General features: G+C 35.8%; 2 protein-coding genes across 2 annotated transcripts in view; both read right to left on the reverse strand.

Moving 5' to 3' along the window:
• Positions 1-831: 831 nt before the first annotated feature.
• On the reverse strand, positions 832-14839 carry atg4da (autophagy related 4D, cysteine peptidase a). Its single transcript, XM_073841908.1, has 11 exons — positions 14544-14839; positions 10947-11183; positions 10675-10758; positions 9622-9795; positions 7726-8083; positions 7559-7623; positions 7283-7416; positions 5284-5362; positions 5126-5202; positions 4780-4899; positions 832-3722 (listed from the first exon to the last, which is right to left on the reverse strand). Exons 2-11 carry the CDS (start codon positions 11140-11142, stop codon positions 3543-3545), a joined length of 1467 nt encoding a protein of 488 aa, XP_073698009.1. The 5' UTR covers positions 11143-11183; positions 14544-14839; the 3' UTR covers positions 832-3542.
• A 1428-nt stretch (positions 14840-16267) lies between these two features.
• mast1a (microtubule associated serine/threonine kinase 1a) overlaps positions 16268-25692 on the reverse strand; it is a 57315-nt gene continuing 47890 nt past the window's right edge. The window contains exons 22-27 of the mRNA XM_073842555.1: positions 23972-24220; positions 22858-23087; positions 22650-22772; positions 22390-22523; positions 22101-22288; positions 16268-22011 (exon numbers count right to left, since the gene is read on the reverse strand). Of these exons, the coding sequence (XP_073698656.1) occupies positions 20285-22011; positions 22101-22288; positions 22390-22523; positions 22650-22772; positions 22858-23087; positions 23972-24220 (2651 nt within the window). The 3' untranslated portion in view covers positions 16268-20284. The remainder of the gene's footprint in view (positions 22012-22100; positions 22289-22389; positions 22524-22649; positions 22773-22857; positions 23088-23971; positions 24221-25692) is intronic.

Consider the following 25692-nt stretch of genomic DNA (forward strand, 5'->3'; position numbering starts at 1 on the left):
TTTAACAACAGTACTAAAATATAAACAGAATTAAAAAACATGAAAGGTAAATAAAAATATAATAAAAAGGACAAAATTAACAACAGAATTAATAACAAAATTACTAAACCTTATAATATATAAAAAATGTTTTTTAAAGGTTAAATTATAATATTAATAATTTTGATTAAAAGCTATTAAATGAAAAAAACTGAAAAGAAAAAAGTTTTTTTAACATCATAATAATAATAATAAATGCTTTTTTGAGCAGCAAATCAAAATATTAGAATGATTTCTGAACGATCATGTGACACTGAAGACTGGAGTAATGATGCTGAAAATTCAGCTTTAAAATCACAGAAATAAATTACATTTTAAAATATATTCAAATAGAAAACAGTTATGCTAAATAGTAAAAATATTTCACAACTTTACTGCTTTTGCTGTACTTCAGATCAAATATATGCACGCCTGGTGAGCAGAACAGACTTAAAAAAACATTAAAAATCCTAATGTTCAAAAACTTTTGACTGGTAGTGTACTTACAATGAAAAGTGTTTTTTATTTCAGGAACCAGAATATTATACAAAAGTAAACAAAATGTTCCTAAAATCCAAATCAAATGATATGGGCTGTTTAACATTGTGCTTATTCAGAGCTTAAAAGTATATGAACAGTTCAGGTAAAAATAAAAATCACAAATTTTATTTTATTTTTTTCTAACTTTAACACACTTTTGTTAAAACTACACACAAAACTCAAAAGCAAAACAGTAGCTCACCTGTTAAGTGATACCAAGAATACGCGAAGCTATTTTAAGATCATTTACTCAGTGAGGACAATTTTAGCCAATTTACTTCTCTCTTACATTTAATTGATAATTTCCATCTTCCAATTTTGAAAAAAAATTCCACAAGTCCACATAATCTCTTGTTCACTGGTCCCGTGTCCAGGAAGGAGTCCGAAACGTAAAAGACAAAAGACACACAATGAAAAAACTACAATTATTCCAAAACGATTGTTCAAACAGTGACAGCATTTCAGCTTCATCCGGTGCATCTTCAGAACGATGATCAAAAATACACGTTTCAAAAATAAAATTAACATCTTAAATAAGATCGTACAGTAACAGCTAAATTTTCTTGACCTGAATAAGCCAAAGCAAAACCAGACATCAAATATTCAGACAGCTTCCAGCATCACAACTTCCAGAGCCTGAGGAGGTACTACAGCTGTGATTCCCCATAAAATACACAATTAAATAAGACAAAAGCTGTAAACTGGTGGCAAATGAAGCACAATGAGTTAAAACAAAAACGCACTCAGTCCAAGAACACAAGCTGAGAGATTCACAATGTACACAATTTAGAAAACCAGCCGTATCATACAGCAGCAATGAGGTTTACTCATTGGCATAATGACCCACAATCCCTCCAGCTCTGTTATAGCACAGTCTCAAAGGGAAAAACACTTAGAGTACCCGTTTACCTTCTTAAAGACAGCAACACGACAGCAGGATTATGTGTTCAGTGTGTTAGACAAAATGTTAATGTTAATGTGTATAAACAATTCTGCATGTGTTACAGGAATAGTTCAGCCACAAATGTGCTAAAAATGTATTGACCAAGATGTAGATGAGTTTGTTTCTTAATGAGAACAGATTTGGAGAAATACACCATCATTACATCACTTGGATCAATGGATCCTCTGGAGTGAATGGGTGCCGTCAGACTGAGAGTCCAAACAGCTGATAAAAACGTCACAGTAATCCACAAGTAATTCACACCACTCCAGTCCATCAGTTAACATCTTGTTGTATGACAAGGCAACTTTTTTTAAACTGGAGGAAGCAAAAATTGTGGATTATAGGCTCATATTTTAGTCTGAAGTGACAGCTCAAAGTTAAAAATGATTTAATGATGGATTTGTTTCTTACGAACACACAGCTTTTTGCTTCACAAGATGTTAACTGATGGACTGGAGTGGTATGGTGTGGACTACTTGTGGATTATTGTGATGTTTTTATCAGCTGTTTGGACTCTCAGTCTGACGGCACCCATTCACTCCATTGATGAGCAAGTGACCTAATGCTACATTTCTCCAAATCTTTTCTGATAAACAAACTTATCTGCATCTTGACTGGCCTTAGAGCACAAATTTTCTTTTTTAGCAAATTTTCATTTTTGAGTGAAATATTGCTTTAATGTTCCTGAATCAGTTGAGAAATTGCAATGATGGAGAGCGTTTCTCATCCATTCATGAACAAATGCCACATTTATGAAACAATTTACCAAAAAAAAAATGCAGGTGTCACCCCAAAATTCTATTATGCATTAAGAAAACTAGTCTTAGTTTTAGAATTATTACATCTCTCAAAATTCTCATTAATTAACTGTAATGCAGCCATGACTATCAACAATTTAGTTAATTGCAAATGAAATAAATATAGGGCAGTGCAAAAAACACTTTTTTAAATTATAGTATGGAGAATGAGTGTTTTTTGTCATTGCGTTAATGATACATTTGAGGAAAATGTGTTTAACTGTCATGAAAATAACATCAAAACACTGCTGTTCAAAAGCTTTTGATGAGTAAGGGTTTTAATGTAATTTATTCATAAGGCTGAATTTATTTATTCAATAAATCCTGAAAAAACAGTAATATTGTGAAATATTATTTAAATGTAAAATGTCTGGTTTCTATGTGAATATATTCTAAAATGTAATTTATTCCTGTGACGCAAAGCTAAATTTTCAGCATCATTACTCCAGTCTTCAGTGTCACATGATCCATCAGAAATCATTCTAATATTGATTATCACATTTATTATCAATGTGGAAACATTTTTTGGAACCTGTGATATTTGTTTCTAGATGCTTTAATGAATAAAAAGTTAAAAAGAACAGCATTTATGTAAAACAGAAATCTTTTGTAACACTATAAAGTAACATTTGTGGTCAGTAAATTTGTATTTGTTTTTTTAAAGAAATACTTTTATTCAGCAAGGCTGTGTTAAATTGATAAAAAGTGATAGCAAAGACTTATATTGTTAGAAAAGATTTTATTTTCAATAAATTCTGTTCTTTTTTTTTTTTTTTACTTTTAATTCTTTAAAGAATCATTAAAAAAAAAATAAAAAAAAATCACAGGTTCCAAAAAACAGTTTCCAACATTGATAATAAACCAGAATATTAGAATGATTTCTAAAGGATTATGTGACAATGAATACTGGAGTAATGATGCTGAAAATTCAGCTTAAATTTCAAATTTTAAAATAGTTCACAATAATATTTTTTTTGATCAAGGAAAAGCCTTGAACATTAAAAATCTTACTGATCCCAACCGTCTGAACGGCAATGTAGTTCTAAAACTATGCAACATTTTCTTAATGCAATAAATACTAAAAAGTTTCCCCCTGGTTTTGGGATGAAATATGACTAAGATAGGTTTTCTCAATGATGTCAGTGTTATATTTTGCAGTGTACAGACGTGAGGAACAGCAGTTTAATGACGTTGGGTGCAGCATCACTGGTGTGGGGTCTGTCTTACATGCGATACGCTCCTCACAGGAGCACAAACTCGTCTGTGCTTCCTCTCTTATTGTTCCTGCTCATTCTGTTGCATGAGAAAATGTTTGCAGGCCCGTCCGTGGACCCCCCGCTCTGACCCTCCAGTCCATAGTTCTGTCCTTTGCCCTCTACAAATGTAAAGATGGGATACTTCTCTTTAGAGGATGACAAAGCCTGAAAAAAAAAGCAAAAAAATAGTACTCATATATTAAAATACATATATAATATTTCAATATTTATGATTCTTTCTCTCAAAGTCAAAAAAGAATCCATTTTAAAGTCTCTTCTGCTCACCAATGCTGCATTTATTTGATCTAAAATACACAAAAAGAGTAAATCTGAATATATTTTAAAATATCATTTATTCCTGTGATGCAAAGCTGAATTTTCAGCATCATTACTCCAGACTTCAGTGTCACATGATCCTTCAGAAATCATTCTATTCTAATATGCTGATTTGCTGCTCTAGAAACATTTTTTATTATTATTATCAATATTTATAACGGTCTAATGATCAGCATTTATCTGCAATAAAATGTTCTTGTAACATTATACACTACAGCATTCAAAAGCTTTGGGTGGGTATAATTTTTTTGGGTGGGGGCTAATAAATTAATAGAAATTAATACTTTTATTTAGCATGGATGCTATAAATGGATCAAAAGTGATGATAAAGACATAATGTTAAAAAATGCTCTTATTTCAGACAAATTCTGTTCTTTTGTACTTTCTATTCATCAAAGAAACATGAAAAAAATCTACTCAGCTGTTTTCAACATAATAATAATAATAATAAGAAGAAATGTTTCTGAGCAGCAAATCATAATATTAAAATGATTTCTGAAGCATCATGTGACTGGAATAATAATGCAAAAATTTCAGCTTCAAAATCACAGGAATAAATGACATTTTACAATATATTCAAATAAAAAACAGTTTTTTATATAGTAAAAATATTTTTGCAATTTTACTATTTTTGCTGTACTTTGAATCACAAAAATGCAGGCTTGGTGAGCAGAACAGACTTCTTTAAAAAATTATTATTTTTATTTATTTTATTTATTATTATTAAAAAATTATTTATTTATTATTAATTACAAATCTTACTGTTTAAAAACGTTGTTGTCTATATAATATATTATTTTGGGAAAATAAATATAATTCTCTCTTTTATAAATATTCTGTCATTATTATTTACATTTTTATTTCCAAGAAACATTCACACACTCACTTCACTGACCGCTGAGCACAACGACTCAAAGTCTTTCTTAGTTTGCGCATAGAACCCGATGGTGCAGCTAGGATCCATACGGCTGAAGTTCATCTTCCTGGGCGAGCTACAGTGAAAAGACTACGAGAGAAAAGACAGATGCAGTTTCAGTTCCTCATACATGGTTAAAATTTCCAAATGTAAGTGTTTTCGACACACTATTTCCCTGTTTAATACTGTAAAGCTGTTTAATACGCAATCTGCATGGTTAAAAGCTCTATATAAATGCTTGTAACTTGACCCTTCTGATGCAAATGTAATGTTTTATTATTTCTCTTTGAGTTAAGAGGGTTGCTTTCCATCTCACCTCCAGAGAGAAGTTGCCTTGGGTGACGTCCACCACTGGCTGACAGTAGTGTGGGTCTAGATATAATAGCTGCTCATCTGGAAGACAGAGAGCAGCCAATCAGAGAGCAGACAGGAATGTGGAAACCAATCAAAACATAGTTCTTAATAGACACATACCTTGAAAGCCAATAAAAAACAGGGAATGCTTGGGTTTTCCTCCAATGATTCCTATACAGCACTTTAACTTGAGAATGTTCTAGGAAGAGACAGGTTTTTCATTTAAATGTCAACATGAAGCCATTTACTCAAATAACTGAAAAGCGTTATAATATTCTAATTAATAATTTTGTTTTATTTTGTAAAAAATAAAAAAGACGTACACACACACATCATGAATTATAATAAAATATATAATAAAATAGGGCCATATTATTTACTTTAATGCTGTGAAAATATATATTTTTATGTATTTATAAATATAATATAATATAATAAAATTACAATTAACAATGTTAATCTTTATTATTTTGTTCATGGCGATTAAAATGAAGTCCAAATGCATTATATATTATTTTTTGTATTTTATATATAAAATACAAAAAATATACATATACATATACATATTTTTTGACATTTATGATTACTAAAATAAAATAAAATATAATATAATACAATAGCGATTTTATTTTATTTTATTTTAAAATTTAACCTAATACATTATTTTAATATATACTTTACTTGGACTATAATATAATAAATATAATAAAATAGGGCCATATGATTTATTTTGATGATGTGAAAATTAATAATTCATATTTTTTGTAATATAATATAATATAATATAATATAATATAGATTAACAATTTTATTCTGTTTTGTTCATGCTAATTAAAATATAAGCCTAGTACATTATTTTTTATATATACTTTACGTGGACTCATATAATAAAATAGAGCCATATGATTTATTTGGATGATGTGAAAATTAATAATTTATAATATATAATATCTTCTTTCTCTCTTGGCTTGCTCCCTTTTTTTAATCAGGGGTTGCCTGATCCGCACCGCCAATTTGGCACGTTTTACGCCGGATGCCTTTCTTGACGCAATCCAGTCCTGAGAGTGCTTATATAATATAATATAATATAATATAATATAATATAATATAATATAATATAATATATTATTTCATAAAAATATAAAATTTCATTTTACATAAATACGTGTTATTCTGAATTATGATGAAACATTGTTTTACCCATCTTTTAATATTTTATGTCCACAAAAGTTATTTGAAACATTCAAGTAGACACATGTATATAATATGCTTTTTATGTATATAAAATCACTTTTGTAAATTAATTTTGATGCAGACACCAAAATAGGAGTCCAATGTATAATATAATATTTTAATACAAAATTTAAAACAATTTATTATCTATTTTAGCCAGTTTGCAAAGTGATTTATATCAGTATTGTTTTTGACAACCATCTTAGATTTAGTCGTAGTCTTTTGGACTAAAATGCTTATTAGTTTTAGTCAAATTTTAGTCACTTCTATATCTGATAGTTTTAGTCCAATTTTAGTCGACGAAAAGTCAAAAAGGTTTTAGTCTAGTTTTAGTCGACGAAAAGTCAAAAAGGTTTTAGTCTAGTTTTAGTCAAAAAAGGGGAAAAAGTAGTCTTTTAACAAATTAATGTAGGTCAGTAAGTATTTTGCTGTTGGGTAGTGTCACTTCTCATCTATAGTTCAACACAATGTGAGCTTCCGGATCGACTATTTTCAACAATAATTACAATAATGAAGGAATGTTTTAAAACATAAAAGACAAACAAGGATGGAATGCTAAAACGGCTTGCCATAGCGGCAGATACTAGGTTTTGATTAGCATGCACAATAAGCAGAAATGTCATGCATTTTAAACGTCTGACGGACCACCCACTAACATTTTCGTCTATTCTCGTCAACGCAAACTCACACACGTCTCGTCATGTTTTAATCATCAACGAGCCATTTTTATCTCGTCATCGTCTCGTTATCGTCATGAAAAAAAGTGGCGTCAACGAAATGATTTCGTCATCGTCGTCGTTGACGAAAACAACACTGATTTATATATTTCATTTCAGATTTTTTCCCCCACACACAGGTGTTAGTTTATTTGCATTTGTATTTGTACCTTAACACACTCAATGTAGGAGGGGTTTAGTGATTCTCCTCCCAGCCGTACTGGCACTAGAATGATGACTGATTTCCAGCTTGTTTCATCCGGCTCAGGCAGCTCACACAACTTCATGACATCTCCTTTATACACTGCAGAACACACAGAAGCAGAAGCATGAGCTAACCACCACTTACAGACGTGTACGGACAACAGTTTCAGTTTCACTAACTTATTTTTCTAAAACAAAAATCGCATGATGCACAACCCACAAGACTGAACATGAAGCCTCACCCGTGCAATCCTGTGCCACGTATACAGCCAAGTTGTGAAACTCAGTGGTTCTAGCCACTGCTTTTCTGGTAGAAAGATATTACAAATCATGAAACTGATAAAGTTCAGTTATCAAAAAGAAACTTTTAAAATCTAAATACGGTAATATTCATTTCCATTCCTCTAACCTCATCATATGTGCAACTATGGATGGGCCGTACCAGTCCCCCGCTCTCTTCCCTGACTCCTTTCCCAGCTCAACAAGCTGGTGGACGCCAAAAGGAGCTGAGGGATGGTCCCCAAACCAAGACACTACTTTTCGGTGTAACACCTCCACCTGAGGATCGTGGAAGGCTGCAGAACATCGGGCCGTGGGCTGCCTGTGACTTTCACTGCTGCCAGAGCTAAGATCTCTCTGGGAAATGGGGCTGGTCCAGGAGGAACTGAAAGATGGAAGAGACATGCCAGCTGGACGGGAGGGCGAGCGAGGCTTCAGCACCTCAAAATCAACGTCTGTCAGTGGATGACAATCCTCCCACCTCCAGTCTGGAATTCAGAGAGCAGACAACATGAGTCTATGGAAATCAATCACACCCATGTTTAACAGCATCAAATCAGCACATTAGAATGATTTCTGAAGGATAATGTGACACTGAAGACTGGAGTAATGATTCTAAATATTCAGCTTTGCATCACAGAAATAAATTAGATTTTACAACTATTTTTTGTTTCATTGTAATATTATTCCACAATATTACTGTTTTTACTTAAAAGCAAAATTTTCTTTCAAAACAAGATTTTTAACCATATATAGAGTATATATTAAAGCATTGATGAACTACAGTTAAAGTCAAAAGTTTACATACACCTGGAGAATCTGCAAAATGTTAAATATTTCTACCAAAATAAGAAGGATCATACAAAATGCATGGTATTTTTTATTTAGTGCTGACTTAAATAAGGTATTTCACATAAAAGATGTTTACATATAGTCCACAAGAGAAAATAATAGTCGAATTTATAAAAATGACCCTGTTCAAAAGTTTAAAAAAAAAAGTTTAAGCATTAAGAGAAATATTAGATGATTCTTCTGAGAAACAAGCAAGTATCTTCTGTATCTTCTGTTAAATATGATATTTTGGCAAAATAAGAAAAATGTACACATCTTCATTCTGTTCAAAAGTTTACACCCCCAGCTCTTAATGCATCATGTTTCCTTCTGAAAAGCAGGCAGTTTAACCGCTCAGGACAAACAAGGGACTCATGAACAACTATCACTAAACAAAAAAAAAAAACAGTTGTGGATCATTCAGGTAACAACATAGTATTAAAAAAATATTATTTTTACTTATGTGAAATATCTTACTCAGGTCAGTACTAATTTAAAAGTAACATGCATTTTGTATGATCCCTCTTATTTTGGTCAAATAATTAACATTTAGCAGATTCTGCAAGCTGTATGTAAACTTTTGACTTCCAATGTATATTACTTAACTACAGTTGCTTATTGCAATTACTTATGGTTAATAAAAGCTATTTTTTATATTTAAGCAGGTTTTAGGCATTATGCTTTGCATCATTACTATGTGTGACCCTGGACCACAAAACCAGTCTTAAGTCGCTGGGGTATATTTGTAGCAATAGCCAAAAATACATTATATGGGTCAAAATTATTGATTTTTCTTTTATGTCAAAAATCATTAGGAAATTAAGTAAAGATCATGTTACATTAAGATTTTTTGTAAAATTCCTACTGTAAACCTATCAAAATGTAATTTTTGATTAGTAATATGCATTGCTAAGGACTTAATTTGGACAACTTTAAAGGTGATTTTCTCAGTATTTAGATTTTTTGCACCCTTAGATTTCAGATTTTCAAATAGATGTATCTCGGCCAAATATTGTCCTATCCTAACAAACCATACATCAATAGAAAGCTTATTTATTGAGCTTTTATAGGATGTTTATATCTCAGTTTTGTAAAACTTAACCTTATGACTGGTTTTGTGGTCCAGGGTCACATATCACTTTATAATTTGCATTTGATTTACATGCAAATAAACAAAGAGGAAAATAGATCAGACCTGTAGGCATGAGGTGCTGTAGTAACCCCTGCGCTAGCAGCATCTGTCCACTGCGCAACATGCAGCCCCAGCCGCAGTCTGTGGTCAGGCTCGATCCCTCCAGCAGAGGAAACTCCCTCCTGTAGGTGAGCCAAACGCACGACACAAATGCCTGCCGGAAGCGATCCACCTCATCTGGGAATGAGTCGTGAAACTAAACAACCTTCAACATTTTGCTATGATTTATTCTCTAGTTTTAAGGGGTCATCGGATGCAAAACTAACTTTTAGATGTTGTTTGAACATTAATGTGTGTTGGTAGTTTGTGTACACAACCACCCTGCAATGATAAAAATCCCCCCAGTGGTATTTTTTTTAAATCTTTAAAAGTAATATCCCCTTTTTAAAATCAGCTCATTCTCAGCTTCTTGTCATTGTGACAAAACACAGTAGATTGACATGAGCGCCTTACCTTAGACCCGGCCTCACCGAGCTGAAACAGTACGAATACGATCGCATTGTGTGGACTGTGGGTTGCAGAGGAATACTCTAATTGAGCGATTGAGGTGTCCTGTTGTTGGATGTAATAATGAACATAGCAGTAGTTATTTACTCCCGACATCTGAAAGCGCTGATCCCGATCTACATATGCGTCTAGCTTCACCCACAGCATAAGTGAGTATAAAGGTTTTTAATGCATCTTTGCTTCTTAATAATGTGCTTGTTGGCAAGTTTCACCAATAAACGCAGCTAAATGTGGCTAAAGTAAACAATACACCTCATAATCCCACAGCAGAGAGGGACAGGGCGAGCAGAGCTCATTTGCATTTAAAGGGCCCATGCAATAAAATGAGCTGATATTTTGCAGAGCTGATTTTGACAAGGTAAAAGGGTGTTTTATTTACACTACTGTTGAGAATTTTTAACCAAAGTATATTACAAACTTTTTAATAAGACCCTAAAGATTCATATGAACTTGTGGAAAATGGGCATCCGATGACCCCTTTAAAGCACAGAGACTACAAGTGAAGTCTTCGTAGGTTAGGTTGACTCCAACCAAGATCACACGACTCACCTTCACAATTGAACAGGTAGGACTGACCGAGGAGAATCAGAGGGGAGGTTTTGTTGAAGGTAGTTTTAGATTTAACTGTCCAGCCTGGGAAAATGAAGACAGGAAGTTACTTAGTGACATCAGCAGTGGTCATTTTTAGCATGTGCTTCTACATCTGACTTCAAAAATAGCTTGGGAAAAAAGGAACTAACCATTTGTGTCATTATTTGGTGTCAGTCATAGAAACCAATTCTCAGACTATAACAATCCCAAATACATGCATGAAAACTAACCATATTTGACGTTGTTCCAGGCGGACATGAACTTGGCTTTCAGGCGATCCACTTCATCGGGTTCTCCTGAGCCTTCTCTGATGCCGTCAGGCACTGAGCCGTGGCCGTTGTGGCGTCTGGACTGCGCTGCGGGCTTGTCCTCATGAGTGCCGCCGCCCACCATGTACTGAACGGCGCTGGGAGACACCGAGTTCATGGTTCAGGCTGGATACAGCAGCATTAAAGAAGAACTTCAGCCTGAAACAGACAGAAAGAGAAGATATGGTATGAGAGGTTCCTTAATGTCTAAAATAAAACAGTGGTTTTCTCACAAGCTTTCCTCAGTTCAAAAAAAGTATACAAAACTGCAAGAATGTCTCATTCTGAAAATGAAATCAGATTTCTGACATCAGAAACACTAAAGCATTGACATGTAACACCCATATTTACATAATTATTGATGACTATTCAGTTTCACTGTGAAGTTATATTGAGAAAACAGGTTAGACAACAGGCTAGAGATGTTTAAAATACTGCTACCATATTAGTTATTTAATTCATTCATATCAGTCAATAATGGAGATTTAATTGTGCATTATATTTCTTCTTTTTAGATGACCTTTGTCATCATCTAGCACTCACTTAAAGGTAATATTTAAAAAAAAAATAATATCAATTTTATTTTTATTTTTTTTTAAATAGCGAAGCTTAAAAGATTTTTATTAAAGAAGTCTCTTAAGGCAGCATTTATTTGATTCATAAAAATGTTAAAAGCATTTATTTAAAACAGAAATCTTTTGTAAGAATATACACTTGTGTTAAAAACTTTGGGGTCAGTAAATGTTTTTTTTTTTTTTTTTTAAGAAATTAATACTTTTATTCAACAAGGATGTGTTAAATTGATAGATTGTTATGTTGTTAGAAAAGCTTTCTATTTTGAATAAATACTGTTCTTTTTAACTTTTTATTCATCAAAAAATCCTGAGAAAAAATAAATAAATCACAGATTCCAAAAAAAAAAATTAAGCAGCGCAACTGTTTCCAACATTGATAATAAACCAGCATATTAGTATGATTTCTGAAAAATCATGTAACACTGAAGACTGGAGCAATGATGCTAAAAATTCAGCTTTGCATCACAGGAATAAATAAAGATTTTAAAGTACATTGAAATAGAAACCTGTATTTTAAATTGCAATAATATTTCACAATATTACAGTTTTTTTATGTATTTATAGTATTTATGATCCAATAAATCCAGCCTTGATGAGCAAAAAAGACTTGTTTAAAAACATTACAAATCTTACTGATCCAAAACTTTTGAACGGCACTGTATAAATTTGCATAATGTACAAGATTAGATTCCCACACTATCTGATCAATGATTTTTCTAGGTTTTTCCCAGTCATCCAGATTACTGTATGGATTTTATAATCCTTTTAGAGACCGACTCACACAAAGCAATTTATAAATGATTTTAGAGCTTATCACAGTCAAATAGAAAAATGTGTACAGACCTACACTACTGTTCAAAAGGTTTTTTTTTTTTATAGACGCTTGTTTCTGCCATTGAATAAAAAACTAAAAAAAATTAATTGTGACTTTTATCTCACAATTCTGACTTTTTTGAGATATAAACTTGCAAACCTGACTTTTTTCTCAGAATTGCATGATATAAACTTGCAATTGGAAGCTATAAAGTCAGAATTACGAGATATAAACTCGCAATTGAAATTATAAAGTCAGAATTGAGAGATATAAATGAGCAAATCTGTCTATTTTTCTCAGAATTGTGTGATACAAACTTTCAATTGGAAATTATAAAGTCAGAATTGTGAGATATAAACTTAAAAATCTTTTTCACTTGAAAAGTCTTTTTTCTCAGAATTGCATAATATGAACTCACAAATTTGACATTTTTTCCACAGAATTGCATGATTTAAACTCACAACTGCAAGTAAGAATGTCAGAATTGAATAATATAAACCTGCAAATCTTTTTTCTCAGACATGCGATATAAACGCGCAAATCTGACATTTTTCCTCAGAATTGCATGTTATAAACTTGCAATTGCGAGACATAATCTCGCAATTCTGAAAAAAGTTGCAATTCTGAGAAATAAAGTCATAATTGCAGATACAAACTCGCATTTGTGAGAAAAAGGTCAGAATTGCAAGTTTATTTTTCACAATTCTAAGAACAAAAGTCAGAATTCAGAGTTTGTATCACACAATTTTAAGAAAAAAGTCAAAATTGTGAGATAAGGTGACAATAGCATTTTTTTATATTTTTTATTCAGTGGCGGAAAGGGCTTCCATACTTTTTTCTCACTAAGGCTGTATTTATGTGATCAAAAATACAGTAAAAACAATAATATTGTGAAACATATTACAATTTCATATTACATTTCTATAAATGTAATTTATTTCTGTGACGGCAGAGCTGAATTTGGAAATTCCTACTGTTATCAATATTGAAATCAGTTAGTGTTTTTGTAGAAACCGTGATGCATTTTTTAAAGAAATTCATTGGTAATTTAATTTATTGAGTTCTTGTGGAATAAAACTATAAATTTCTTCAATTGTTATTAACTTACATGTTTTCTCCATGCCTGAAAATTTACAATTTCACTGATATTTTCATGCTTTCCATGACTGTAATAACCTTGCCTGTGTTCATACCACAAGTTCATATCAAACCTAATACCATAACAAAGTTACGATACTTTCTGTAGAAGCATCAGATTAGTCACACCACTTTAATACACGCCTCTCAAACCAGAAAACATTCCACCTGTGCATTATGCAAACAAACAAGCTGTGTGTGAGAAACCGGCCTGTCACATGAGCCCTGACTGAGGACAGGTGTGGCGACCGGTGGCCACAAGAACTCAAGCACACATTACATTGGGAATATTCTGACTTTCCATTTCCTTATTCTCTCACGTAACCTTGAGTTTACAGTCTAACGAAAGGAAATGAGACTATGTCAATGTCATTTCCCAATAATGCAAAATCTGAAAAATTCCACTTTATTCTAGTACACCAGACTGCCCAGGGAAAGGGGATACATGTGAATTTTACAACATGTGACCACTGAGTGCTCAGCAGAAAAAGTGAACACCCAGGTCATCACAATGGCTTCATTCAGAATAGCATACTACAGCACATTTATGCTAAAAAATAGTAAATGAACACCATTATTTACAAAATGACGCCTAGACTGCTTTATCTCAATTCAACATGCAACTTCTTGAACTCACGTGACAAGCCATTGTAGAAAATAGACAGTACAACCATATACTGCACTATTAAGTACACTAGTATTTCATTTTGAACACATCCTAAGAGGAAAATCCAGTTTTCTGTGACTCAATGTTAGTTCATGTCATCGGAAATAATCCATGTTCATTTTTAAACTGAGCAATCGCCTACTTCTAGTCACGATATAGCTTTAAATGCCCTAAAATCATGGTATATTGTGAATCTTCTTAAGGCAGCTTGATTCTGTGGCTTTGTGTGAAATATTTTCAAATCAAGTATGGAGCAGATATCATGTATCCAGACACTGCGACTCTAGTGCACTTCAAAAGTCATTTTAGCCAGCTAGAGGCGTTACCTTCACGTTAGACCCGGCATGTTTGATGTTTCGGATATTTTCCGACTTCTGCTATAAATAGTCAGCGGTGTCCAGTAGCGAGCCGCTTGTCTGGATGTCTGGCAAGGACGACCGCTGGGTGAGACCGAGCTCAGGCCTCTTCAGGCGCCGTCATCTCGGCTAGTAGCGATTTTAAAGCTGTAGTCATGAGTTTCTGCGTCTTTACTATCTTGCGCAGCGGTCGAACTGTCAGCTGAGAGACGAATAGTGTATAAAAGAGCGAGCGATTAAACCAGTACGCAGCCACTTCCTGTTGTCATTGCGCATACACACCCTCGACCCGCCCACCGAGCGACGTGATTGGTCAGATTCGACAGTTGCCGTTTGATGATTGGACGAGGTAGACGTACGAGAAATTGTAGTCGATTAATTATAAATTATTTTATTTATTTATTTAATTTATCAAATACACTACCAGTCAAACGTTTTTGAACAGTAAAACTTTTAATGTTTTTTTTAAGTCTCTTATGCTCACCAAGCCTGCATTTATTTAAAAGTACAGAAAAAAACTTTATCTTTGCTATTTAAAATAACGTTTTTATTTGAATATATTTTAAAATGTAATTTATTTCTGTGGTTTCAAAGCTGAGTTTTTAGCATCATTACTCCAGTCACATGATCCTTCAGATATCATTGTAATATTCTGATTTGCTGCTCAAAAAACAACAACAACAACAAAAAACATTATTGTTATTATGTTGAATTTTTTTCAGGTTTCTTTGATGAATAGAAAGTTTATATGAACAGCATTTATCCGAAACAGAAATCTTTTGTGACATTATAAAAGTCTTTATCATTCTTAATCTAAGATAAATAAAACAATTAATTTCTTTCCCTAAAAAAAATAAATAAATTCGTACACACACACACACACACACACACACACACACACACACACACACACACACACACACACACACACACACACACACACACACACATATATGTGTGTGTAGATAAATGCTGATCTTTGGATCTTTCTATTCATCAAAGAATCCTGAAAAAAAAAATAATTCAGCCGTTTTAAATATTAATAATAATAGTAATAATTAAAAATGTTTCTTGAACAGCCAATCAGCACATTAGAATGATTTCTGAAGGATCATGTGACACTGAAGACTGAAGTAATGATGCTGAAAATTCAGCTTTGATCCACAGAAATAAATTACATTTTAATATATATTGAAATAGAAAGCAGGTATTTTAAATAGTAAAAATATTTCAAAATGTCCCTGTTTTACTGTACTTTGGATCAAATGCAGGCCTGTTGAGCAGAAGAGACTTCTAAAAACAATAAAAATCTTACTGTTCAAAAACTTTTGACTGGATACAAGATGAATATAAATGAAAATAATAGTCTGGGGTATCAAACGAAAATAAAATATGTTGGTATTTATATTCATGAGGGAAAAAATGCCCACTCAAGTTCCAGTTTGTATAACAAATTTCGTATAAACAAGTTGTGTCAGGCATTCACCATTACTATGAATCAGTAAAAGGTCATTGTATTGTTTAGCTTTAAGTAAATTCTGCTTGAAGAGCACTATAGCATCATGTGGTCCATAATCCATAACTGTGATAAGAGAGGTCAAAAGCTCTTTGACCACAAGTCTGTAACTGTGCAAACAGACAAAAAATAAACACTAGCAAGTAGATTATTCTCCAAGGCAAACAAAAGCAGCATGTAATTTTATACAATATCTCTTTATTAATTGACTACACACACTGCACCTCAGTTTAATGGATTGAATGACATTTGCAGTAAGTAAAAGTGATGTACAGAACCAAATAAATAGAATAAATTAACAAATTCATGTCCAAAATGCCACACAACAGGTGATACAAGACTGAGATACTCTTCATTTCTCCTATGTAGGACATTCACATTAGAACAGAATATCTGTCTTTATTTACCTCTATGTACAGTATTGTACAGGATTTTGGACAACAAAGAACGTATTAAAAAACACATGAAATAAAGTGCATTCTCAAAAGATCACATTTTATAGGAAATTACATTTAAAAACAGAAATCTTTCAAATATGGCCACAAACACATAAGAATATATTCAGACACAAAGAAGTGGACGGCTTACTTTCAATATGTGTGGATTGTTGTTTTTCAGTTCACTCTGTGAATCAATTCTGCAGTGTAATTCAGAAGCGAATAAGACACAGGGTTTTACAGTACAGATTAAGTGAACATTATAAAACATCTCAGAGTTAGTTTCGCTCGTATTTGATCAACTAGTAACAGTCACATGGTATAAAGTGGAAACATTCAGGCCAGTGAAGTGTTAGTCGTCTTTAACTGAGAATCCATGCACAGGAAAGGGCAAATAAATCAGTTTTCAATTAGATATACAGTATTAACACATTCACCCAAAATCTTTACATTATTTTGTGCATATGTTATCGTCACTTCTCCATTTCACTGACACATCCAAATAACTCTCTGATAAACTCTGTACTGATATAATACAATAAATAAATGTTTTTATAGATATAAAGAAATCTTCACTAACACTGAAACCAGATATGAAACAGCAAAAGATATTTGAGATGACAGAGCTGCTTAAGAGATAAACAGCGTCAGAATACATTTACGGAAGGATTAATAGATATCTAAATGTCTATCCAAAGGCATCATCATGCTACAGTAAATCAATACCTCTGTACGGTACTATGAAATACAAACAAATAAAGCACTCTTGGTCTCCTCACTGATTGCAACTCTTACTACTATTACCATGTAAATATAAGGTGTAAAATAGTGAGTGTTTTTGTTAGCCATCAGATGGCAGCATAACTCCATTTATTCCTGCCACCCTTTAAATTGTCGTCTGTGATATATATTTGTATTATATTTAGCAGTACGCTCGTATGCATATGCAATATGCTTATACACAGCAACTTTAAACGACTAATCAAAAAAAAAAAAAAATCCTTAGTCTATATGTTCATGAAATAATTAAGTGTCGTAATCTGATGAATGACTCAAAATCACCTTATTTTTCAACGGGGATGTAAGCCGTTTTTTTTTTTTTTTTTTTGTGAATGTACGAGACTTCCGGTTTAACCGCTGTTGGAAATATCGAGAAGAATAACAAAGTGCAGTAAACGGTCAAACTGTTTGCACTACAAACCAGTGTGTTTATAATTAAGACAATACATTAAATTAATATGGTAAGACACACCAGTTTGCAATATCAAGCAGCAAAACGAGTCTTGTACAGCTAAAAATAGCTGGAAGCAACGACACCGGAAGCCAGACCGAATACATTTACAAAATGGCCGTGCCCGCGCTTAAGGAAAAATAAGGTGGGTAGGAGTTTGAAAACACAAAACGTTTTAGTCTGTTGTATAAACTTGATAATACTGAGGCAAATACAATTTATACTATTTAGTTGATTACTGTTTATATAATTTCTTTACTGTTTAACTACTAGTATCACAGATAAACTATGGTTACTGTAGTAAAACCACTGTTTATCTTCACAGCTGTTTTCTAGTGAAATGGCAAAAGAACAAACGCTACAAAAACACATCAGTCGCATCCCTACAAACATTTGTTTTGCATATGCATAAGTGAAAACAGAGTTTAGAAACAAATGTTTGCATTGCATGTTAGATCCCTGCTGAAAAACCCCCCAGCTAAAACCAGCCTAGGCTGGTTAGCTGGTCTTAGCTGGTTTAAGCTGGAAGTAGCTGGTTATAGCTGGTTTCCCAGCCTGGCCAGGCTGGCCAGGCTGGTTTTAGCTGGTGGTTTTCCAGCCTGACCAACTAAGACCAGCCTGAAAAAGTGGCCAAAACCCCTCTAAAACCAGCCTGGTGACCAGTTATGACCAGCTAAAACCAGGCTGGTTGACCAGCTAAAACCAGCCAACCAGCCTAGGCTGGTTTTAGCTGTTTTTTTTTCAGCAGGGATCACAAAGAAACGCCAACAGACGGCAGGCTACACCAGCTCTGAGTTGCCATGACAACAGTGACATTTACTGATGCTTGAGTAACTATAGAATATATTTACCATACAATCCTCCTTCACTCTGCTGATCCAACAATCTCTGTCATGAGGACGATACTCAGGATGCCTTCCAATATTGTTTTGATATGCATTTATCACTTTATGCTCACTTTTAATAGTCACCGCTCTAGAAAACCAAGCCAGTGCATTGCAAAGATGTTCAAACCCTTAACCACAATTCTCTCATATTACTGATTTACAAAACACATTAGCATTCATTTCAATACCCAGCTACTTTTTAATGACTGTCAATGCTCTTTTTGCAGCCAGATGGTGTGGTTATATTATCTATCAGCCGGGGCTAACCAGGGCATGCTAACCAGCCAGATCGTTGACCTCTTTGCTTTAATCAACTGAAAACCACTATGGCTCAAGAATTTTTATTCAGGTAGCGAATATGAGACTTGAGTGCTAGAGTCACAGTGAGGTCAACGACCACTTTCGAGGAGAATTCAGTAGCACAGAATAGAGTAAAGATGCACCCATCCATGTCAAGAGCTGTGCACAACACTGACCTACTTGTGAGCGTGAATCAAATCATCTGCCTGTAAACTGTAAATTTACAAAGATGCTGTAATGCTTGAATACATACTCTAGGCAAGTATGCAAAGATAGAGGAGCCTACTTAACAATGCATACCTCAGGGTTGCCCAATCCTGTTCCTGGAGACCTACCATCCTGCAAAGTTCAGCTCAAACCCTGATCAAACACACCTAAATCAACTAACTAATATTTTAGGTAGCACTTGACAATTACAGACAGCTGTGTTGGAGCAGGGCTAGAATTGAAGTCTGCAGGTAGGTAGATCTCCAGGAACAGGATTGGGCACCCTTGGCATACCTAGTATTGTCCTCTTCTATGGCATGGGTGCCCAAACTCGGTCCTGGAGCGCCAGTGTTCTGCAGAGCTTAGCGCTAACCCCAGTTAAACACACCTGAACCAGCTTATCAAGCTCTTACTAGGCATACTAGAAACTTCTCTGCAGGTGTGTTGAGGCAAGTTGGAGGTAAACTCTGCAGGACATCTGACCTCCAGGACTGTGTTTGGGCACCCCTGTTCTATGGCATGGGTAGGCAAGTTCAGTCCTGCAGAGTTCAGCTTCAACCCTAATAAAAATTCACCTGCCTGTAGCTTCCAGGTATCCCTTCCACCCTAGCCACTAATGGATATGCCAAACCTGATTAGAAATGTAACAAGCCAAAAAATAGCAATGTAAGCAATGTGTCCTTGATTAGGTTCTGTCTGACATGCTTTTACCTTAAACAAATTCTTTTCAGTTTTTGTGTTTAAGAAAATCATGTGGTTGGTCACCTTAAAAAAGTAGGAACATTATTTTGGTGTTCACAGTATTCAGCATTGTTTGATCTGTTAAAGCACTTTACGCTTGTCGTTTATTTTTTTAACTTGTTGCAAAAGCACCACAAAACATGCACCCATTCAACTCCTCACACGCACACAACACACAATCTAATATAATACATCTATTATCTTCTTCTGACACTGCTCTGCATGTACACTAAATAACAGGCTTTAAAAGAACCTTGAAGTTGTTGTCTTTGTTCGGCGTAATATGGTCTTTTTTCATTGGCTGGAATGTCCCTAAATGTCTAAGTGCTCAAAAACATTTAATTCTGCTAAACCCCTCAATAAAGGCATTTATTTTTCCAAGTAGTACAAGATCAAGAGCCATTCTTAGGAGTAATGACAGTCTTCACCTGCGGAGAGGTGCTTGTAGGACTCTGTCCAGCTCCTTTGGAGCTTGGTTTACCCCCAGAAGTAGGATCAGGTCTTCCTGGTGCACAAGCCTGGGTGACATCCAACAATTTGGTGGTATCTTTGGCCTTGGGCCCCTCCTGAGTTCCACCAACAGGCCCTGTTGATTTTCCTGTGCTTGTCAACTGTGTAGCCAAACCAGATCTTTCACCAGGAGACTTGGGCAGATCGGGAGGCACTCCAGTTGGAGAAGGAGTGGGAGATGGAGAGTGTTCCTCAACAACTTCCAAGAGACATTTGTCCTCCCAATCTAATGTTCCCCGGTAGCAGCTGACCGGAGCTAAGCCCTTGTCCTGCCTAAGTTTTCCCAAAGCAGAGCACTGCGCTTGGGGTGGGTGGGATGGGACAACCCCTTTGGATGGAGCAGTCCTTGGCCTGACATCTAAAGTTCTGGTATGGGAATCTAATATGCTCTTCTTGAGACTCTCTCCGTCACATGGTCCCTTACTTGCTTTGGTTACCTCTGTGCTTGTTGTCTTCCCAGGAGCACTGCATGGCATGCTTGGCTTCACTGAAGTTGAAGTCTTGCCAAATTCTGGTTTCACCTCTTTCTTCCCAGTATCTTTCTCCAACAAGTCTTTGTTGATAACACCTGATATACTCGCAGAGCTTGAAGGCTTAGTGGTTGCTAGTGCCTGGCTTTGGGCAACTTTTGTAAGACTTTCTTGGTCATCATTTCCAGTTTCCTTGATGAAACTTGGATCTGTTGTTTTGATGGACGGGGAAGACATTGTGGTAAGGGGTGATGGAATGGAGGCAACTACACTAGGCTTGGACTCTGATGCTACCGGAGAAGACTTGGTCAATGGAGGCTGCCAAGTCTGAGGCTTTCCTAGGCAGCTTTCCTGAAGTGTGGAAGGAGGCCTCTGAGATGCTTCAACACTTGGAGATTTCTTAGTAATGCCACCAGAAGGGAGCATCTCTTTGACCGCCCCTGGTTTAGGCTCACTAGCTTGACTTCCACCAGTCCTCTCCTTGTCTCGATCTCTTTCTCTTCCAGCAAGCAAAGCATCTCTACTCAAAGGTGACTCCTGCCTTCCTAGCTTCCTGACCGGCTTCAGGACACCCGTTTCAGGTGATGATGGAGTCGGTTGAGTGGGTGAAGGAGAAGTTGTCGGGGCAGATGCCAGATTTTCACCCTCAATCTCAACCAAACTCTGGAGGCCAAGCTCACAGTGGAAACCATCCTTGCGATAATCTGAATGTCCGACCTCCAAACTGTGCTTCCTCATCACTCCGATCCCACTTTTCTTCTCGGATGAAGACGAAAGTGGTGAACCGAGTTTCTCTGCTGACTGCACTCTTTTGAGAAGCGGTGATCGGGGTGGTTCGGCACTCTTGGGTCGGGGCCTTATGATTGGTGGAGACGAGTGTAGCTTGGCAGGAAAGGTTTGGGTGGTGTTGGAGCTTCCAACTGTGTGCCCAGGCAAAGGAGGTGGTGAGGACTGAGTTGGGGATGGTGTATGCGCCAATGGAGACAAGGGAATGTTACCGGCTGACTTGCAGCGGGCTGAACGGTACTGGCGGTGTAGCTTGGGGGAAAGTCCGTGCAGAGAACTGGGTCTCATATGCTGGGTTGTTGCGGGGGAATTTGGAGTACTAGAAGCAGGAGAACTGCTCTGGGAGGAGCCACCTGGGTCAAGAATATCAACAGCCAATTGAAATGAATATGTTCATTAAACTTTTTAGTTTACATCACAAAATATGCTTTGAACTACTCACCAAGGTGTGATGACTCAGGTGTTGAACGGTAGCTCTGGGTAGGGGAGTGACCAGACAGACTATGTGTCGGAGAGCCAGGAAGACTATCGCTGGATGACAGGGACCGGTTTAGAGATGATAGACTACGGCTTGTATGCAGCAGGTTGGACTGCTTAGTTATTTTGCGGAACAAAGACCCGCGCCTCTTACTATGAATGATCACAGAAGAAAAAGAGAGAAACAGGTAGGGTAAGAAAAAAGATATTCTTTATACAGACAATCTTAACAACTGGACCTCTCCTCTCTGTACCTCTCCTGTCCCTCTTTGACCGCCCTCTTACTGCGTCTAGCCATCTTGGATTTGTAACTGGACTTGCGTGCTGGTCCTACTTTAATGGATGTGTTCTCAAAAGGCGTTGTGGTCACAGTTACCTTGTTTCCACTCTGAACAAAGAAAAAGCAAAGAAACTCATAGGGCTGATTGAATATCTATCAGTAAATCTTTCTGAGATGAGAAAGATCACCATTGTAGTTGTTACTTTCATATGATGAGAACATCTTATGTCTCACCTTAAGTATAAGCTCTACCACCTCTGTATGGACCAATCCATGTACCGATTCACCATTGACATGAGTGATGAGGTCACCAGCACATAGTCCTGCCTCCTGAGCAGGGCCTCCATCCTCCACATGCTGTGATTGGTTGAGGACAGTATTACTAATTAACCCAACAACTTAACCTCATAAAATTTATTTTCAAGTTGTGCTGCTGTCTCACCCAGACTATGTGGTGCACACTGTAGACATCAGAGTCTCCCATGTAGACCCGAATGGCACGGAGTGTGAACCCATACTTTTTCCCAGAGCGGTGGATAGTAATTGGTGAACGAGGCACTGTTACTGTAGGGCAGTAATCACGGCTGGGAGAGGAGTCTCGCGATGAGGGGTTTGACGAGAGAGAGCGTGGGGACATTGGACTGGCCAGTGGAGAGCTACCGTGCTGCTCAACTAGATAGTTAAAAGTCAATAATCAATATATTAAAATTGTAAACTATTAAAAGAATAGTTCACCCAAAAATAAAAATCTCTTGCATTTAATTACTCACCCTCATGTCGTTCCAAACCATAAGAACTTTGTTTATCTTGGGAACACAATTTAAGATATTTTTGATGAAATCAGAGAGCTTTTTTATGGCCCTGCATAGACAGCAACACAACTGACACACTCAAGGCTCAGAAAGGTAGTAAGAACACCGTTAAAATAGTTCATGTGATCAGTGATTCAACCATATTGTTATGAAGCTACAAGAATGCATTGTGGTACTCTCCTGAACACTTGTTGGACACTGACGAGGAAGAAAAGAAATTGTTGAATAAAGACGTTATTTTTGTTTTATTTATTTTTTTGCACACAAAAAGTATTGTCATAGGTTCACAAAATTACGGTTGAACCACTGATGTCATATGGACTATTTCAGTGTTTCTCAACTCCAGTCCTCGGGACCCACTGCTCTGCACATTTTGTATGTCTTCCTCATTTAAGGCACCTGATTTTGATCATCAGCTCATTAGTAGAAAGATTCATGAACTGAACTGAGTGTGTCAGACTCAGAAACATACAAAATGTGCAGAGCAGTGGGTCCCGAGGACTGGAGTTGAGAAACACTGGACTATTTTACTGATGTCCTAACTACCTTTCTGGGCTTTGAACTTCCGAAGATGAATGAAGGTCTAACGGGTTTGGAATGAAATGTTAATTAATGACAGAATTTTAATTTTTGGGTGAACTATTCCTTTAAGCAAAAAAGTAAATTATTGTGGTTTTTAGCATTTTGGTAATGAGAATTGGAAAGAAAATGTTCCTTTTACAAGGAATGAAGGCTGAACTGTACCTCCGGGTATGATGACAGACAACGCGGTGGCAGATGCAGATTTGATGACCTTGTTGCTGGGACGTGAGGTGCGTTTCTCCCCATCGCTTGACAGCTGCTGATGACGTGCTTGTCGCAGCACCAGATCCTTGGTCGCTCGCTGTCCAACATTGTCACCCATGGACACTATATCCCTACCGACCACTGATATGCTTCCTGTAGATGGTATGGGCTGTGGTGCTGATGCCTCACCTGGTCTCAATGGCTTGTCTGCCAAATTTACATACACAGAAAAATGTCTATTTAGAAACTTCACTGTATATACGCCAATGTGACCCTGGTCCACAAAAACAGTTATTAAGGGTCAGTTTTTTTAAAATGAGATTTATACATTATCTGAAAGATACAACTATTTGAAAATCTGGAATCTGAGGGTGCATAAAAAAAATCAAAATCAAAATATTGAAAAATTCACCTTTAAAGTTGTCCAAATGAAATTCCTAGCAATGCATATTACTAATCAAAAATTAGGTTTTGATATATTTATTAGAGCCCTGCATTTGAGCCCGAGCCCGTCGGGGCCCGACTTTTTTTTGCCCCTAGGGCCGGGCTTCGGGCCAATTTTCACGTCATAACTTGCACGCATATCGGGCTTCGGGCCTGCTTTAGAAAAAAAATAAAAAGTTTAATGAGATTTAATGCGTGCGTCCCCGGAAGCGCCAGTGATGCCTAACTCGCGCATAGTAGAGTATGAGCGGAGCGCGGAGTGGAGCGGTGTGATTTTGAATGGAGGAAAGAGCGGATTTTTTTAAAAGTCGGAGCGTCATGATTTTCACTCTCTTCAAGAGCGCTGAGCGCTCCACCACCGCTCCATCATGAGTACAATTCATGCCAATGGTCCATAATATAACTGCACATTAAGCAGGAAATCATATGTTAAACATGTTCAGCTTGATAGAGATGGATCACTCAAATCAGAAATAGTGTGATCTGTAGGTAAAATAACTGACGAAAACGTATTATTTTCATTACAAACTTTGCACTGGATAAAGCAGCAATACTCTTTTAATGCTGACAATTATCAGCTGTGGTCGGAACAAATATTGCACACTATGTTTGAAAATCTCCTGTTATTTTATTATATTTTATGAACAGGACTGTTACATTTCACACATACTTATTTATTTATTTATTTTTTGACGCGGAGCGGTGTTTCTGATATCAGTGAGCGAGGAGTGGAGCTGGAGCAGAGCGATTATTAAATGCAAGGAGCGCGGGGGGAAATTGTTGCCGCTCCACTCCGCTTACATACTCTGCGCAGCACAGAGATTTTCAGCCACGTGGTAAAGTTGTGTTTTTGAAGTTTTCTATATTATTATTAATTCTTTATATATTTGTTCATTATTCGTTTACTTTACCACTGCGACTTTGTATGTTCCGGTTTTGCGCAGCAGAGCTGCCTGCCCAGTTTGAAATGCCTTTGTTCTGAGATGGTGATAATAAACTTTAAATCTAACATTGTGATATATTGATGTTTGTTTTATATCTGTGGATTGCATTGTAGACTAGTCAAGTGTTGATTTGATATATAGGTTAAATTGAGTAAACTCACTGTGGACCACATACCGCTTGGATATCGATGTCACTTAAAAAACTAAAACTTACATTTAAAAAACAAACAAACAAACAAACAAAAAACTCCAAACATTTCTCTAAATTGTTCTGATAAAAAAAACAAAACG

The sequence above is a fragment of the Garra rufa genome, chromosome 6, assembly GCF_049309525.1.
Source record: "Garra rufa chromosome 6, GarRuf1.0, whole genome shotgun sequence".
In the NCBI taxonomy this organism is placed as follows: domain Eukaryota; kingdom Metazoa; phylum Chordata; class Actinopteri; order Cypriniformes; family Cyprinidae; genus Garra; species Garra rufa.

Bases quoted from the DNA above. Each gene is read 5' to 3' on its own strand.
- atg4da (XM_073841908.1), bottom strand. From the start codon at position 11,142: ATGAACTCGGTGTCTCCCAGCGCCGTTCAGTACATGGTGGGCGGCGGC. The intron at 7,417-7,558 runs GTGAGGCTTCAT...TGTGTTCTGCAG, and splicing joins CGTGGCACAGGATTGCACGG to TGTATAAAGGAGATGTCATG. The intron at 4,900-5,125 runs GTGAGATGGAAA...TTTCTCTCGTAG, and splicing joins AAGGCAACTTCTCTCTGGAG to TCTTTTCACTGTAGCTCGCC.